The 18,320-nt window shown below is 42.2% G+C and overlaps 1 protein-coding gene across 7 annotated transcripts in view; it reads right to left on the bottom strand.

Moving 5' to 3' along the window:
- Positions 1-410: 410 nt before the first annotated feature.
- The window catches only part of LOC102798904 (solute carrier family 12 member 7-like), a 79,766-nt gene continuing 61,856 nt past the window's right edge, over positions 411-18,320 (bottom strand). For 3 of the 7 annotated variants that reach the window (XM_006809821.3, XM_006809824.3, XM_006809826.3), the window contains exons 9-26: positions 13,670-13,837; positions 13,433-13,531; positions 13,077-13,134; positions 11,876-12,050; positions 11,672-11,790; positions 11,407-11,505; positions 10,900-11,019; positions 10,554-10,658; positions 9,869-10,037; positions 9,085-9,280; positions 8,722-8,891; positions 8,416-8,547; positions 8,098-8,205; positions 7,615-7,731; positions 4,565-4,740; positions 3,764-3,778; positions 2,927-3,060; positions 411-2,164 (exon numbers count right to left, since the gene is read on the bottom strand). In XM_006809821.3, the coding sequence (XP_006809884.2) occupies positions 2,073-2,164; positions 2,927-3,060; positions 3,764-3,778; positions 4,565-4,740; positions 7,615-7,731; positions 8,098-8,205; positions 8,416-8,547; positions 8,722-8,891; positions 9,085-9,280; positions 9,869-10,037; positions 10,554-10,658; positions 10,900-11,019; positions 11,407-11,505; positions 11,672-11,790; positions 11,876-12,050; positions 13,077-13,134; positions 13,433-13,531; positions 13,670-13,837 (2,252 nt within the window). In that variant the 3' untranslated portion in view covers positions 411-2,072. The remainder of the gene's footprint in view (positions 2,165-2,926; positions 3,061-3,763; positions 3,779-4,564; positions 4,741-7,614; positions 7,732-8,097; positions 8,206-8,415; positions 8,548-8,721; positions 8,892-9,084; positions 9,281-9,868; positions 10,038-10,553; positions 10,659-10,899; positions 11,020-11,406; positions 11,506-11,671; positions 11,791-11,875; positions 12,051-13,076; positions 13,135-13,432; positions 13,532-13,669; positions 13,838-18,320) is intronic. The other 4 variants (XM_006809823.3, XM_087845915.1, XM_006809822.3 and 1 more) reach the window with 3 other exon arrangements.

Genomic DNA, 18,320 nt, shown 5'->3' on the forward strand with positions numbered 1-18,320 from the left:
TTCAATATTTATCTTTACAATTTTCAGCCATTCAGACTTCCTAAAACTTGACAGTTGGTGCTCACTCATCTTGTCATTCATCCTTGGCTCCTAAAACTGAAAACTAAAGTGAAACAGTGACATTACTTCATGTAGCATGCAGCAGAAGTCATTTGCTCCTGTCACCCCGTGGCTTCACCCCTTCTTCTTAACGCTTTCCGTCCAGGGGTGCCACTGTAACGAACTGCCCTGTGTGACGAGCATAAAGCGTTTCTGGTGGGTTAAAACAAAATGCAAACAATAAACCCCCCCCCCCAAAAAAAAACCTAAAACAAATAACTTCCTCCCCTCTGCCTCGTGTCATAAAACTCGTCTCGAATTAACAGTTAAAAGTAACAGAAGATCAGCGATAATGTAACAAACACTACAAAGACCATATTTGACTGTATTTATAGAGTAACACAGGCATTAACAACTGAACAGAACACAACAAAAACACACAGGTAGCATAAGCAACAATCAAAAGTGAGGAAAGGGGAACTTTTTGCTTTACAGAATACTGCGGCGGCTAATTTTGAAAAGAAACTGTGGAGGTACACATGAGGAAGGAGCGGGATCCTTTTTTCCTTCTTACTCTTGAAATGCCCTTGATAGCGCACCATTAGTTTCATCATATTCATTTCTTTATTCCTGGCAGAAATGAGGGACCTGCATTATAAAAAAAACAAACCTTCATGCTAGTTTCTAAAGATTAAAGATGGCCAGAAACATCAGCCACTCTAGACCATGTCTCAGCTGCAGTCAAAATACTTCCACAGTTTCTTTTAAAGTCATTTTGGCACTTTTTACAGCCCGCCCCCCCCCAATTTACTCAGTCTGAAACTCAAAGCCGTTAAAATTTTAAATCAGTAAAATGTTCTACGACCAACATTGAAACATGGGTATTAAACAGTATGAAGCAGTCTGCATCCTTGTATCTCCTGTTAGGAACATATTAGAGCTACCAAATGGAAAGTACACAATCAATGAAGACCGAAAACTGGTAGTGCAAAGTCAGCAGTGCTGGAACTGTCAGTACGGGGGTACAATTACACTAATTTACATGTGTCAATTTGTGCTTTTACATCTTAAATGTATACATTTCTAAAATCAAACAATTGAGAGGCTAAAATATAGATTAACTGTGCAAAAACCTACAAACCAATCTAATTATTTAATAAGCTATCGTCATACAGCTCTTAAAAAAAAGAATACATTTCTTGTTCCCAACCAGTTGTTTCTCTAGACACCATAAATGTCCACATTCATGCTTCTAGCTATGGCTTTTTCCCTATTAAGATAAAACCTACAGTTTGAGGGTGGGAAATCAAAAATGCAGAACCCGAGATCTGAAAGGCTTCCACTCACTAAACTGGGATAAGATGCTTGTTCAGCATCCTCCCAACTGGTCCTTCCATCAACTCATTCAGCTGCAGACATGACTCCACTCTTCAACAACGTCAAAGCTCTCCAGTCTAAAACAGAACAGTTCAGCAGCTTCTCAACAGACTGACAACATTTCAATGAAAACATCACCCCACATGGAGCTTTGAAAACAGCAAAAGGGTCATTTTTGCACTTTGTGCATCTTAACTTATTTCCATTAATCTGTGTGCATGTTTTTCTCAGGTCCAGCAGAACAAAACAAAGACCATAAAGCTCATATCAACACATTCACTTCTCCACTCGTCTTTACACAGTGAGTGCCATAAACTTGACGACATCGACACAAAGAGGACAGAGTGTGAAAATGTAACAGAACACAACACGGTTGTCAGATGTAAATGAAAAAAATAAAGTGTCTCTATGCTCTATCTTCTGTGCGCAAGGGTTCTCTGGTCCAGCTGGACGCACGCTGTGCTCGGCTTATTCGGAACGATTTCCTTCATCCTGACGTATTTTAGGTCAACTATCAGTCATAAGGTGGTCCCGCCTGCCAACAACCCCTGCCCTTCATTAAAAACCAAAATTAGGCTTCTTCCTCACTGCGCAGTTTCCATGGCGATGTGCCAGTGTTGGGTGCAGGTTAGGCCATGAAAGTTTTGGGGGGATTTTTAAGAGTAGATGGTGATGACTTCACGGCCACCACCTCGAACCAGGAGGACCCGATTCAGACCCTCGAGAAGAACCTCCAGGAACTCCATGTCTGAGAAAACAGGTAAAGGTAAAGCACACACACAGGCACACCAGGTGTCACACCCCACCTCCCAATTAATGTGCAATGAATGTGCGTGATCATTGGCCAGTGTGATGCTTTTAGCCACGTGAGAGGAGGGTGGGTCGGGATTATTAGCATAGACATGGCACGTTTTATGCCCAGCTGTTTGGACCCTGCACTGACACAAACCTTGGCACACACTAAGCCACTTTCTTGCTCTGCAGTGACTAATGTATATTTACGTTATTCTACTTTGACTCTATTAGGATATTGAGTTGCATACAATTCAACTGTTTTGAGCTATTTGCATGTGTGTTGTTTAATTTAATTTTTAATTGTTATAACAAATGAATTGCCCCGCTTTGGCATAAATAAAATATATGTTAGCTTAAATATCCACCACCGGAGCAGTTTGTTCTCTGCTTGTGTCTGTCAGCTGTTCGCTCCACAGCAAGGTGTGTGGCAGGTGGCAACTCCGTGTATTACATAACACTAATTAGCACTTACGTGGGTCCATATATAGCCATTTCTGGTTCAAAAAACCCAACATTGTGGCTACAAACATGCTACTGTTGTGTTTAGACCAAACTATTCTGCAACGTACAAATACTCTGCAGTAATTTAAAAAAGAGAGAACCACTTCTTTCTAAAGTACAATCAGCAGATGGATTAAATAACAGAAACACTTCCTTGTGATCGCAACCTTTTCCTAATACAGTCGTAACATAAAAACAACCATTTGAAGGATACAGTTTTCATCTCCGCCTCTGTTTCTCGGTGGTCCAGGCATGTTAAGCAAAACCAGATGAGCTCCCTGTGACTTGTTGACCACCACCTCGTTCAGCTTGACAGCAGTGTGCATGCGACGGACATTCGTCTGGTTCCTAGTTTGACAAGAGCATCCACAGTGAGAGAAGCCACAATGAAGAAAACATTAATGACCACGATGTTACGTCAGCAACGTTTTACGCAGTAACTCATGCACATTTGACATTAGCTTCAAACACACATGAGAAATGAACGGCACAAGCAGAATTTAAGAATTTCACATAACGTGTAGAGGCAGCATTTTGAGAAAGACAGATGAATCTGAATCATGTCAACACTTTATTTACGATTAGGCCGAAATATAACGTCTTTAGTGTGTAAAGAATCAGCTGTCTCCTTAAATGCTGCCTCTTCATCTTCACCTTTGTGAGATGATATACAGCACGCGATGTCAACTGCCAAAAGCCAAATTACAAGGCGATGTCACAGGATTTCCAATCCATGCTTTCCATTCAACTATAAATACACACTTTTAGTTTAATGCCGTTCTGAATTAATGTTTTTTCTGTTTGACTATTTTTTGAAACAGTCAATGGAAAGCACAAATTCTTATGTTATAAGCTGTAAATGCAACATAACCCAGCAGAGGCTTTAGCCACCAACATGCTGTTTGAAGCAGGAAGATGAAGTCGGTGCACATTAGGGCATGCAAACAAGGACAACACAGATATACATGGAGGTATGAGCACACGAGCTGGAGCACATAGTCACCACAGTAGCAGAACACAGAGGGCCTAGGGCAAAGAGAATGCGACTTACAGACTCTCCCACTCTCTAGAAGGAGGAAAAATGGGACAAAACAACAGAAACCAGCTTAGATGCTTCTATATCTGCTCGGCAGCTCTCCCCACCACACTGCATGCTTCCAAATGTCCCAAACGACTCGCAGTGACACCCAAAGGTGACTCGAGTAAACCCCAGAAAGTGACATGGAGCTCTTTGATGTGTAGGGTGAGGGAATCTGAAAAGTTCTTCCGGTCCGGCAAGACTTGGGATTTTGGGGTTTTAACTTAATGAGCCAATGGAAGTGAACTGGGGCATTTCTGATGGAGTCCACTGACAGTGTGGACAGTATGGGAAGAGAAGGTGTTAGTCTATTAAGTGTGCACGCAGACTGGCCATACGTTAAAGCTGAAATGGCTGAAAGTGCACACACGCGCACGCACACCAAATGCAGCCTGAATGCACACGCCATGCACAGTTGTCCCATTTCACCCTCTTGGGGTCAGTACTAACACTACTCCTACTCATGCTCCTCCTCTGAGGTTTGGCACCATCTTGAATTAGTAATATCAGTACTGGGTGAGCTTCCGGTCCCTCTGAAATAAACTTTTATGAGATATTACGTTTGAGAAAAATGATTCAAAATGGTGCAAACGTCCCTCACAAGGCACATGCAGTAACACCATGTCACTTTAGTGTATTTTACTAATATAAACTCTTTATCTTAAAATTTCAAACCTACAGATCAACATGTTCTCCTTTTTTAAATCTAGCAACAAATACACAGAAGTTTTGTTATTTTTTAATTAAATATTGTTCAGGCAAGTGAGTACTTACGGCTTCATGTTAAACAGGTCACGTACAGCAACGTTGGCATTGCACTCGCGGTTACGGTTACGCTCTGTGAGGAGCTTGTCCTTGGTCCAGGTCATGTGAACCTGCTCGGGTTCAGCATCAACCTTATCGTTTATTGTGGCGTGAGATGCCGTGTTTCTGTCGTGGATGAGCTGGGCCTGGAGGCGATGCAGAGAGTAGGATGAGGACAAGAGCAGAAGATTAGTGGATATGATTATTACCAAGACAAGTTTCAGGGCACAGGAGAAAGGAAACAAAAGAGAAAAGGAAGTGGGAACTCATCCAACATACCCCCAAAGGCCTGTCAGATAGACTTTTCTCATCAACAACACCTCTCATGTGAACTCACTTTATAATAGATCTGAACTAGTTTCAGCGCTTACAGTCACAGCTACTTTTTCCATTATATATTCAGTGACCAGTTTTAGATAATTGTACTTAGCAAACAGTTGTGGTGTAACCATTCGACGGTGTGGGGGAACTCCAGGCCACAATGCATGTTTTAGATGTCATCCTGTGTCAACACTGCTGATTTAAATGGCTAAATCACTCCCCAACATGTATTGGAGTCCTCCACAGGGTGCTAATGAACTAATCAGTTGATAAAACATCTAATCACTTGTTTTACTGGGCTTGATATGTCATACTACATGTAACAATTCTTTAAATAAAGAGGAAAAATGTTTTTTTTTGTAGCTGGCTAGCCATTTATCCAAAATATTAAGCTAACAGTTTATTACTTTTTCCACACGCCTAACAATTCAACAATTAACCTAAGATTTTATACTCTTAGCAATCATTTTACACCTAGCTATTTCAACAGCTTTCTTTTGCCATTTAGTTCAATCAATCATACATTTCTTTTACTGTTAATTTCCCCTGTTGTTCAGGTGTGGTTAAGTTTTCAAATACAGTAATCTGCAATTTCAGTTTTTTTCATACGAGTTGGACTAATCTCTCAGGATGCTGAACCTGCCCAGCCCTGTCTGGGAATTGCTGATAGAATATCAATGGTATGACAGGACTGAAGGGAATGATGACATTTAAGAAAGAAGAGTGAATAGCGACAGAAATACAAACCTTTACAACACCACACGTAGTGGATGTGATGGTCCCAACAACTGAAACATTTATGTGTGCAGGTAGCGGTTATAGTAAAGTATTGTGCAAACTCAAAGGTGCTAAAAGGTGTTTAAATGTTAACACATGTTTTGTAAACTTTTGGTGTGTGGATAGCACAGAAATAGTGCACAGCACGATATGTCTCACGGAGTGGAGCACATCATATGTTATTATTACATTAAATACCATTGAGTTTTGTTGGATTTGACAACAATGGCGGTCACTACTGTTCAATATCAGCAGTTACATCTGAACTAATGCCACTGACAGAGAAGAAGAATACATTATCTGCTGTAAAGCTGTGAACAGAGCTGTCTTTCTTCACTAGTACCGTGTTTACATTTGACTGATGCTTAGTTTATCTTAAAAAAACAACAAAAAAACAAACAGTGTTCTCTGGTACTTCAGCAGGCTAATAACACAGAAGATTTATTAAAGGTAGATTTGTTTTATTCACTGAAGGTGCTGCAAATAAATCAGTGTAATACAAATATTTTTGTTTTCTGCAGTATAGTATTTTTAACCTTAACTACCCACTGTGGTAAAACCAGACAGATACAGTGGGAAGAATGAATGGTAGGAGGGTGGAGGGAGGGATGATGTGTAGGTTCTGACTATGGTTAGAATGGAGCAGAAAGAGGACAGTATTGTCATTTTCAAAGATAGTAGATAAACAGCACCCCCCCACCCCCTAAATGTGAGAATCAAACTGTTCAGCTGTAAACACATGAGTCTGATGGTATTAGTAACGTGAAATGTTAATTACACTCTTCAGTTTTCTTAGACAATACTGCCCACTCTTGCCAGAGGGTGAGGATGAGGTGGTGTGATGGAGGTAATGGGCCAGGCAGCAGTTTAGGATGCAATGGGCTGGTATTCACAAAGCAGCTCTTGCTGACTACACAGTAGCAGGTAGCACTACTGTTGGGCTAATCTGGACTGGTGGCTTTAATGATCAGATGTTCTGGTATAATAAAGCATCTACTTTTGCTGGACAGTCATAAATTTAAACAAAGGTTATAGGCAATTTTTAGCCTGAACAACATCAAACACACAAAAGATCCAATTGGGAGGAGACAAATCCCATGGGGGTTGCATCACAGAGGTTATCTGGCACTAAAAGGAAAAAAGAAAATGATAAATAAAAATCTGCCAGGTTAAGTATACGGTGTTGCCATGGTTACCCCTTGTGGATTAAAAAAGGGGGGGGGGGGCACTGAAAGAAGCTACTCAAACATGAATTGGCTTATTACCAGTAACAGTAGGTTTGTAGTTGTGGGAGATGCATTTGTGCGTCTTACTGCTGGCTTTGGCCAGACAGAACTGGTGAACTGGCAGCAAAGACTGTGATATATCACGGTTATTTATCACTCTAGTACCCTAGAATAAGACCAGACCCGAGACTAGAAGGTTAAAATCACAAAGGGTTACCCAGAGAACCCTGCTCACCAATTTTGTGTAGAGCTTTGATCATGACACTAAAGATGTGTATTAGACATCTGCGTTAAGGCAAGCTTGTTAAGTAGAACAAAACTGCATTTCCAACAAGAAGTTAACATTAGAGTGTTAAATGCTCAACTTGGAACTATGTCTTCATCATAAAGATGGAAATTGTGGGATTTTATTTCCTTCCTTACTACATTTTCTCCAAACTTCCCTCTTTCTATCTTTATTTATTACAGTATGCATTCCGTCCAATGTCCACACTATTCCAGTAACTCAGTAATAATGCAACGCTGATCACTTGCGCATATTTTTCTGGCAAATGTAAACAGAAAATGTGATTTTAAAATGTGATGACGATAATGTAGCCAAATGATGAGCAACACCTGTAGCCAAAGATGGAGCTTTGTGAAGACGGGCCTGTGTCGTTACCAGTAAGGGAACAATGGGTTGACAAGATCAGCTACCTCATCCTCCTGAGCATCCTCCGTCGTTGAGGACTGCCGGCTGAGGCTCGCGTTCTCGGCAGGGCCCTGGTTCTTCCTCCGGATTGAGCTACGCGATTCGTCAGTGATACTCTGAATCTGAATGGTGCGGCGAGGCCCAGAAAGGCAGTGGCAGATGAACAGGGAAAGGGGCCAGCAGGCATTTAGCTTGATGTTGGGCCATGAGTGACTTCAGTGTCATAGACGTAGACTGTTATTCATGTGAATGACCTCTTAGTTGTTTTTTTTAAATACTATCTGTATGAGTGAGTAAATTGATTGCTATGCTGTGTGTGCTATTAATCATTTTGCATGTACACATATACATGCAATGTATTAAAAATGCATACAGTAGGAATAAATGCATTTAACTGAGCTCTTATTCCGTGTGTAAAAAAATGCATCCACATTTGTTGAACAGCAGCAAACAGACCAGGTGAAGGTTTGTTTTCAACGCTTCTTTACCTCTCTCTCCCTCTCAGTCCTGGAAAGGTGCATCTGTTTCAGCATCTGCGACCTCTGCTCCATCATCAGTGTCTTCTCATAGGTGAAGGCTGAGATGTCATTGTCATGCTGCAAAGGGGATAAACACGGGCGTTACAGGAGCCACATTATTTTTCAGGGACGATGCCAACATGGGTCCTCTGACAAACTCCTCACAACATTCATCATATTAAGACACAAAAGTAGGCACTGAATTGTTGAAAAACTTCAATAACCATCCTGCTTCCCATTGCACTTAGACATGAATACCATTCAGGGCTATCCTTGGCTGATGCTCACCATCTCTACAACTTCCACCTCTGCATCCAGTCGCAGGTGATAAAGGAACATCTGGAGATCTTTCTTCATTTGGATGCTGTTGTCGTCCATCTGAGCTACAGTAAAGATGCGCATCTTACACTTCCTCCACACCTGGAGGGGAGAAAGGCACCATTATTATGGAAGCACGGTAAACAGGATGGATAAGGGAGAGAAGAATGTCAGGCGGGACAGATGGGTGTGAAAGAAAGGCTCTGGGTGGAATAAGAAATAGAAGAAAATGCTGAGCTTAAGATGGTTTCCACAATCCAAACTAGTCCAACTAACCTTGTGCTGTCGAAGCAGGAAGGGCAGCAGCATCAGCAAGCCCCCATCGTGAACCACCCACCACACATCAATAGTGCCCTCTCCTAGGCGGTCCTGGTTGGTGGGGAAACTGTCCACATTCTTAGCCACAAGTAAGGCCTGATGGGCTGCTGTGGTTTCCCGGATTGTCTCTGGATAGGGTTAGGGTTTAGGACAGACACAGGGTCTATGAGAGATAAATCACTGTGCTGCATTAAGTCACTGCCATCTTGACAGAGTATTTCACAGGCAGTTCAGCAAATATCTCATACGATGTCTTATCTTTATCTGCACTGTATTTTAAAATAAATTACGACATATTTTTGCAATTCTACTGCACGGTACCTATGAAATTCCTCCATGACTGTGGGTCATTGGACTGTTTCCAGGCTCCAGGCCAGGCCATCAGGACTGTGTTGTGCTTCATGCCTCCCAAGCCTGCAGACTGGATGAGGTGTGAGACACCATCTCTAAGGTTGGAAGACACTACAACATGACAGAATCCTTTGGTACGCTCTGCAGACATTGCAGCCTTAATGTTCTGTAGAGAGAGAGAGAAAAAGAGGACAGGGATTTCATCGTTAATCATAAAAGAGACTAAAACTGATTCACTATTAAAGCTGCACCAACTGAAAAAACAAAATGTGTTTTTTCCAGAGAAGATATGGCTACACTACAGCAAAGTTTCCCTGCTTAGCTATGCTAACACTTCAAATAACCTATTTGTTAGTTACTCACATCCATTCAGGATAACTTGTACTGATGGATCTGAACAATAAATAATTTTGTACATCTGTAAAGTTGTCTCTGGGCATGACTGCTTCAACAGAAACTGTTTTTAAGGAGGATAAAAGTTAAAACCAGCCTGAAAGAATCACATGAATTGCTTATTACGGCCAGTAGGTGGCAGAGTTTATCTGCAGTTAGAATCTATAAAATTCTCTAAATGCAGCTTGATAGTACAGATTTGCCTTTGGGTCCAGTGATGAATCTGAAGCACTTGAAGCACAGATAAGATAGCAAGCATTACAGCTGATATTAAATTATTAGCAACTGCAGATCAATATTAATGACAGTAACGCCACCTGCCTTTTATTTGCACACTTGTGCGCGTGCTTCCCCACCATACCTGCTCAGCCTTCTTAGACTCTGACTCCTTAGTGAGGTAGGTTCCCTGCAAAACATTCCCCACTATTGTCAGGCCTTTCCCTGCCTTCAGCTGGGTGGTGAAGGAGACCAGGCGAGGGTGTTTGACTGCTTGATCTGAGTCCACGTTCAGAAGCACCAACAGCTGAGGCCTATGCAGATCGAGAGGGGAAAACAGTCTGGCTTAATTTTACTTCATTCTTTTAAACTTCAGGATTAAAAACAACACCAACAAATATTTTGGATTTTGATTTTTTGCACAATTATCAGGTGCACAAATTCAAATTAGAGTGCAAGGCCTGTAATCATGTGACATAACAGCTGTTTGTAAAGAAAAATACTGTTGAAATGTTGGTGCGGCAGTATTATTCTCGCACTATTGGTTCTCACTCAGCTTTGCAGGGACATATGTTGAAGGTAGACAGTGAAAAAGAACAGTTGGTAACTGGAAACAGCAGACCTTTAAGAAGAGTACCCACTGGTTTGGAAAGAAGGACTTCAAGGTCAGTGTGAGCCTCACAGTATGAAGGCTTATCAGCTGCTCATGACAGATTAGGAAGGGAACCAAAAGATTAATGAAATTTATCCTCTGTGTCTATTCTTGTCTTGTTATTGTCCATCCCAACACAATATCAACTGTAAACACACACACCCACAAACACCCATACCTCCAGTTCTTGGTGTGAGGTGGAGCATCCTCAAGTCGATTGAGGGCATAGCGGGCAGCATTAAGAGAGAGGCCTCTGATACCATCACCCCATTCCTTCTCTGCCCTGTAAAAGCAAACAAATGAATGAAAAGCACTCAGTGATAAGAGAAAAGTAGCAATCCATTTAGGGCAGTGAGAACTCCTTTAGGGAACATATGCAGTTTATTGCGGCAACATGAGCTACTTTTAACACAGTGCAAGCAAAAATAAAACAAGAACCTCAAGAGCTTCTCTCCAGACAAATTATTTCCTCTCTTTACGGTGTACTGAGTTTCTCTGTCACATCCATTATCTCGCAATCTTACCCTCGGTATTCAATGTATTTGTAGATGCAGCCAGCGATGACCATAGCAACAATAGCGTAATACCAGGAGGAGATGAACATAATGGCAAGACATAAGCTCATTCCAAGGAAGGACAGAGCCCTGAAAACAAGAAAAGAAAAGATTTAAAAACAATTTACATGCTCATTTAGTTTTCTGTGCATTCATGGAAATGTCTTTATAAAGTGAAAACAGCTCAGGCTAGAGAGATGAGAGGCTTAGGATTCAATAGAGTAATCAAAATCCACAGCTAACAATAGTGCTGCTTGCCATTGTCGTTAACCTGTGTTGTGGAATTAATCTTCAGTAAAGGCTAAATGGATGTGCCTGTGAAGGTGTCTGTGTATGCGGGATTCCTGCCACGTGTCCAAAAATCTAATTTGATGGCTTCAAGTTAACGAGGACCTTTAACAGTCTGTGGACACCAGTTCGACATATAATACAAGATATATGATGTAAACATGCAAGGATGTTTACTACATCACCCACCAGTGGTAGTACTTAAAGCGTGGTCTCCAGTTAGGCGTTCGCAGCAGGGTCTGAACAGCACAGGCAAGATTCACAAAAAGGTAGCACATGAGGAAAAACCTGTTGAGGGGGGAAAACAGCAATCCAAACGTTCTGGTCACTTTTCAAATAAAATCTCCACTTTATGATCTACTGTAAGTAGCTGTATACTTGGGGGATCACAGACTTGATCTGCTGAGCTACTTTTATGGAATGAGATTGCATAATATTTCTTTCAGATACTGACATTGACAGGATGGGCGCCACAGCGTCCAGGGAAGCGATGAGGATGCCGATCTCACAGATCCCAGCAGTCAGCAGGAGAGCCCAGGTTGGTTCCCCATTGGCTTTCCCGTGACCAAACACCTACGAGCAGATGCAGCCAAGCGTGAACGTTAAGGCACGTAAGACTAGAAACTGAAAGTATTAGTGTCTGCTGTTTGAGTCAAACCTGTAGGAAGGGTACAATGCCATCTCGTGCAATAGCCTGCAGCAGGCGAGGGGCACCGGTCAAACTCTGCAAACCAGCCCCACAGCAGGAGAAGAACGAGCCAATCACAATAACCCAGGGAGAGGGCCATGACAGGGTGCCGATAACAAGATTCCCCTTTACAGAATCGCCATATCTGCAATGCAAAAACAATTATGTGAATGACAAACGCTGTTATTCACAAATATTGGAAGATTTAACAAAAACTGACAGGACAGTGTGGTGATGTTTTTATTCCTGTTTAAACCAGCAGGAATATGATCCCTGTAACAAGTGTCACACTTACTTCAACATCATATACTCTGATAATAACAACAGAACTGAACAGAACCCATAAGCTTTTTTATCTGTTATATTTACAGTTACAGCGATGAACTATAATTTACTCAAAGGAGAAGCTAATCACAAGAGTCAGGGCCTAAAATGGCACCAAAATCTACCAAATCACTAAAAGAATATTCTAAACTGCATACAATGAAACTCCAGAACAGAACCAGAACTCATAGATCCATAGTTGCTGTGTAGTATTAGTTGTGACATGCAAGGATTAGGTGCACAAATGTTTATTTCCATTTATTGAAGCTGCTAGAAGGGCTGAGCCATAATCACATTGTTATGGTAACATCAATTTAATTTTTTATGTGATAGAAACGTGCAATGTCACAATTCTGATCATATAGCGACGTCATGCACACAACAATAAGACCAGCCTCGACACGTCTGACATCTGAGTAGAGCTAGTACTGTGCAATACTGGACATTTTGATATTCTTTGATATCAAGTAAATACAGGGCCAATATTACAGATACCAATAGTTTTAACCTATATAGGCAGCTACATAGAGGAAAACATTGGGCCATGATTTATGAGATGAATCATCTTCAACTTGCAAATTGTGAACCCATTTTAATGATCGCTAGATCACTTTTATTTTCCACAATAATTAGTTAACAAAACACATCTTTCAATTTTTCGTGTATTTTGAAACTGGGTAAATGTGCCTGTCTCTAAAACACTTTGGCCTTTGTTGTATAACTGTGTTGGATGCTATAAATGAAGTAGACGTGCATGTTTGAGGCATATTTTCTCTCCATTTCCATTATTAAAACACATTCATTCAGCACACTGTCCATAGTAACGTTGAATATGTTAAGCTCTTACTTATCTCGAAGCAAAACTCCTTCAATACAGGCGCCAAACAGAACCACGCAGGTGATATCTGGGAAGCAGAGCTAAGGAGAATGAACTGATTTCACAGCAAAGCTGTACACACTGAAATCAACCACATCCTGGCTGGTGGTTAATATTAGTCTTTAATTCTTGAATTAAAGACTCTCAAAGATGAAAAAATCTGGTGACTGTTAGATAATCTTCCACTGGCAAGTTTAATAATAAACTGTGGTCGAATCAGTTTTTCACTTTTCTGGATCAGAGGTGTAATAAGATTTTTTTTTAATTTATCAGTGTTCTGTGTGACTTGTTATCATATCTGGTAACAGTGCGAGGTTGAAGGATACAGATGATGGAAGTGGTAGTGATAGCGAGGATGGTCCCAATGGGAATGGACTTCTGGGCATCTCTCAAGTCACCTGAGCGGTTTGAACCAGCCATAATACCTGAGAGGTGAGAGGGTCACAGTCGAAAATCAAACAGGTCATCTTCAGAGACTCCGCTCTCTCTCAGCCATAACGGATATTAAAAACTGTCATGCACGTGTACAAAGAATGAGTCTGTTGCTTATGGCGCCAGCTTACCGGTGACAGAGGGAAAGTAGATGCCGACCAGCAGTGTGAAGAAGGTGGTGATGTCGTTGACTACATAGGGCATGTAGATGTCCTGGGTTGGGTCGCCACCCTCAACCGATGGCAAGTTGCTCTTTTCCACCAACATACCCAGAGGGCCGTATGCCGACCACATATTTTCTACAAGAGAGACAGAAATATTATTCATACTGCAAACAGCATAATGTGTTGTGAAACGCATGTACTTCCAGGACACAAGTTATCGAGAAGAGATGATGAGCAGCGAGCAAGGAGTATGTGTTTTCAAGTTGTGGGAAAATCCTTTGCCTGCTACCCTGAGAAATCCACCAACACAAAGCAGATAAAATGACTTTATCTGTTTAAATTGTCTACATGCCTATACTAATGTGCATATATGTCACTTCACTCAAATATATAATTGTTCCTTTTCTAGCTCAAATTAGTACTGGACAAAGCGAACCTTTTTAGATTTCTGACTTTCCACGTAGCTTATTTACAACATCCGTTACTGCAGGGTGAAGGGAATCTAAATATTAATAGACAACTAGAAAGCAAAAATTTCAGAAGAAATTTTAAGTGTGCCTATGCTGCTGCTAATCAGTGTCGTTTGCCATTCATATGGCTACAGAGAGCAAAACTCAGCAGAGCAGCCATTCTCCACCATGAACTATGGTAAAAACAAACACTGCTCGCGCCTCACAGATGGCAGCTTACAGTTTTGTGTAAAGATGAGGTGACTTCGTACAGCCCCGATTTGCAGCCGCTGTGCACAGAGGTTCATGAGCAGACGTCCCATTGTACTGCGGCAGACCCGACAATGTTTGCATGAACACGCTTTCCCTTATCCACGATTGAGCTCCGCGTTAGCCACCACCGGTCGATCGGCGGCCGCCTCGCCGCCTCGTATGTCTCTTTCCCCGCATGTCCTTTCTGTCAGGGCTAGCTGCCCTTTGTTGAAGCTCCGTGTTAGCCACCACCAAACAACTCAGTTATTTTTTCCACATCGACCAGCATCTGGACAACCACCTTTCACTGTTTATACCGTTACTAAAAATGAATAAATGAATTATCGGCCCATATAAACGAAAAATAAGTCCAGCTGAGACACAGACTATTTATGAGCGATCGGGGGTGAAACGAGCGTAAGCCGCCTCACTGAAAGCCAAGCCGGGGTCCTTTTGAGCAAAGCGGCGCTACTAGCCGCGCTAGCTAGCTAGCCGACTAAGCCGTCGAAGGTCAAGATGGCGCCTGTGTTTGGCTGTGCCGCTGCCTTCGTCCGTGTGTTTGTTTATTTTTTATGCTATGCATGTGTTTTTGTTACAGTTTTTTCTGGTGTCACCTCCCTTCGGATTTATGATCGTCATGCGTTGCTAGCGATCAAATCTGCAATGGATAGCCTTCAGAGTCAACGAAACGAGGCTGTTTTCCTACCGCCGTTAGAGCGCGACGCAGCACCAGGTCTACCTCCACTCTTGCCGGTCAGCTCACTTTTGCTTCAGAGGCCTCGTCGGAGAAAGCGAGGGAAGCGAGGGAAGCGAGCCGGCTTTCACGTCCTGCTCCGTCGTCTTCGGAAAGAGATGGACCTTCGGGGGCTTTATTCCTGGGTTGCTACCGGTGAGATTCGGTTGGAACTTGTCGAAACTGGATTAATCCCCACAGCCCACTATGTTTACCACCCAGGCTGTCATCTGAAAGCTTGGAAAGCCAAGCCTCATCGCGGCAGGAACCCTGCTTTGCTGCGCGGCTTACCGCATAGCGCGGACTCTGTCCTTGGAAACTCTACCCCTGTCCTGGTGAGTCGCAGCCTTAAATGGATGTTAATTAATGCCCGCTCAATCGCCAATAAGTCCTACAGTGGGGCAAAAAAGTATTTAGTCAGCCACCGATTGTGCAAGTTCCCCCACTTAAAATGATGACAGAGGTCAGTAATTTGCACCAGAGGTACACTTCAACTGTGAGAGACAGAATGTGAAAAAAAAATCCATAAATTCACATGGTAGGATTTGTAAAGAATTTATTCGTAAATCAGGGTGGAAAATAAGTATTTGGTCACCTCAAACAAGGAAAATCCCTGGCTCTCACAGACCTGTAACGTCTTCTGTAAGAAGCTTTTCTGTCCCCCACTCGTTACCTGTATGAATGGCACCTGTTTGACCTCATCATCTGTATAAAAGACACCTGTCCACAGCCTCAACCAGTCAGACTCCAAACTCTGCCATGGCCAAGACCAAAGAGCTTTCGAAGGACACCAGGAAAAGAATTGTAGACCTGCACCAGACTGGGAAGAGTGAATCTACAATAGGCAAGCAGCTTGGTGTGAAAAAATCAACTGTGGGAGCAATCATCAGAAAATGGAAGACATACAAGACCACTGATAATCTCCCTCGATCTGGGGCTCCACGCAAGATCTCATCCCGTGGGGTCAAAATGATCATGAGAACGGTGAGCAAAGATCCCAGAACCACACGGGGGGACCTGGTGAATGACCTGCAGAGAGCTGGGACCAAAGTAACAAAGGTCACCATCAGTAACACACTACAACGGCAGGGAATCAAATCCCGCAGTGCCAGACGTGTTCCGCTGCTGAAGCCAGTGCATGTCCAGGCCCGTCTGAAGTTTGCCAGAGAGCACATGGATGATACAGCAGAGGATTGGGAGAATGTCATGTGGTCAGATGAAACCAAAGTAGAACTTTTTGGTATAAACTCAACTCGTCGTGTTTGGAGGAAGAAGAATACTGAGTTGCATCCCAAGAACACCATACCTACTGTGAAGCATGGGGGTGGAAACATCATGCTATGGGGCTGTTTTTCTGCCAAGGGGACAGGACGACTGATCCGTGTTAAGGACAGAATGAATGGGGCCAAGTATTGTGAGATTTTGAGCCAAAACCTCCTTCCATCAGTGAGAACTTTGAAGATGAAACGAGGCTGGGTCTTCCAACATGACAATGATCCAAAACACACCGCCCGGGCAACAAAGGAGTGGCTCCGTAAGAAGCATTTGAAAGTCCTGGAGTGGCCTAGCCAGTCTCCAGACCTCAACCCCATAGAAAATCTGTGGCGGGAGTTGAAAGTCCGTGTTGCTCGGCAACAGCCCCAAAACATCACTGCTCTTGAGAAGATCTGCATGGAGGAATGGGCCAAAATACCAGCTACTGTGTGTGCAAACCTGGTAAAGACCTATAGTAAACGTTTGACCTCTGTTCTTGCCAACAAAGGTTATGTTACAAAGTATTGAGTTGTATTTTTGTTATTGACCAAATACTTATTTTCCACCCTGATTTACGAATAAATTCTTTACAAATCCTACCATGTGAATTCATGGATTTTTTTTTCACATTCTGTCTCTCACAGTTGAAGTGTACCTCTGGTGCAAATTACTGACCTCTGTCATCATTTTAAGTGGGGGAACTTGCACAATCGGTGGCTGACTAAATACTTTTTTGCCCCACTGTATATTTTAAATGACTTGTTCTGCTCTGAGAAGCTTGACTTCATGTTTATCTCTGAGACGTGGCAGCGTGAGAATGAAGTCTCACATCTCTTAGAGCTTTGTCCCGCTGACTGCTCATTTCTCTGTGCACCTCGGATATCTGGACGAGGAGGTGGAACAGCTGTAATTTTTAAAAATACTTTTTTATGCCAGATGATTTCTTCAAGCTGCTACAACTCCTTTGAGATGCTTATGATAAAAATTGGAAGAGAACAGCCCATATACGGCATTCTTATTTATCGTCCACCTGGGTCTGCTGCATCTTTTTTGTCAGACCTACAAGACTTTTTAACTTCCACTATTAAAATGGGCAAGGTCATCATTGTTGGAGATTTCAACATTCATGTGGATGACTTAACAAACAGTACCACTAAGGAGTTCCTGAGCATTATGGACTCTTTCAACTTTGTTCAGCATGTAGCAGGGCCTACTCATACGGCTGGGCACACTCTGGACTTGGTCTTCACCTATGGTGTTTCCCTTGACCACATGAATTTAAATGAAGTTGTTTTTAGTGACCATAAGTCAGTTTCTTTTACTGTATCTGTTAATTCAGAGTCCCATCCTCAAGGTTCTACTAGGCGCAGGCGCTTTATTGATGACTCTGTCATTTTAAAGTTTTCTTCTCTTTTTAATTTTAAAAGTTCCTCTAACGAGGTTGAGCTTTTAACTAATTATTTTAATGAACACTGTCTTGCCATTCTAAATCAGGTTGCTCCTCTCAAAACCAGTTATTGCTCTGTTAATTCCCGGACACCATGGTTAGATAATCAGACTCGTGGTCTTCGACGCTCTTATCGAAAAGCAGAGCGTCTGTGGAAGTCCACCGGTCTGACTGTCCATCGTGATCACTTCAAAGAACTACTTTACCTATATAATGAATCAGTCAAAGAGGCCAGATCCTCTTACTTCAATAAGCTTATAAATCGTCACAAAAATAATTCAAGAATTCTATTTGATACCATCAACAGTATTGTTTCTCCTCCAACCCAGCATGCTCTGTTGCTTTCTGATGAAGATTGTAATACTTTCCTTAATTACTTTGTAAATAAGGTGATGGACTTGAAATCCAAAATTTCCTCCAATGCCTCCCCTTATGAAGATACCCCTTGCTGTCTTGGATCATTTACCTCCTTTTCTCCAATCA

This window comes from Neolamprologus brichardi, chromosome 9 (genome assembly GCF_056152115.1).
Source record: "Neolamprologus brichardi isolate AB-2024 chromosome 9, ASM5615211v1, whole genome shotgun sequence".
NCBI classification, from domain to species: Eukaryota; Metazoa; Chordata; class Actinopteri; order Cichliformes; family Cichlidae; genus Neolamprologus; species Neolamprologus brichardi.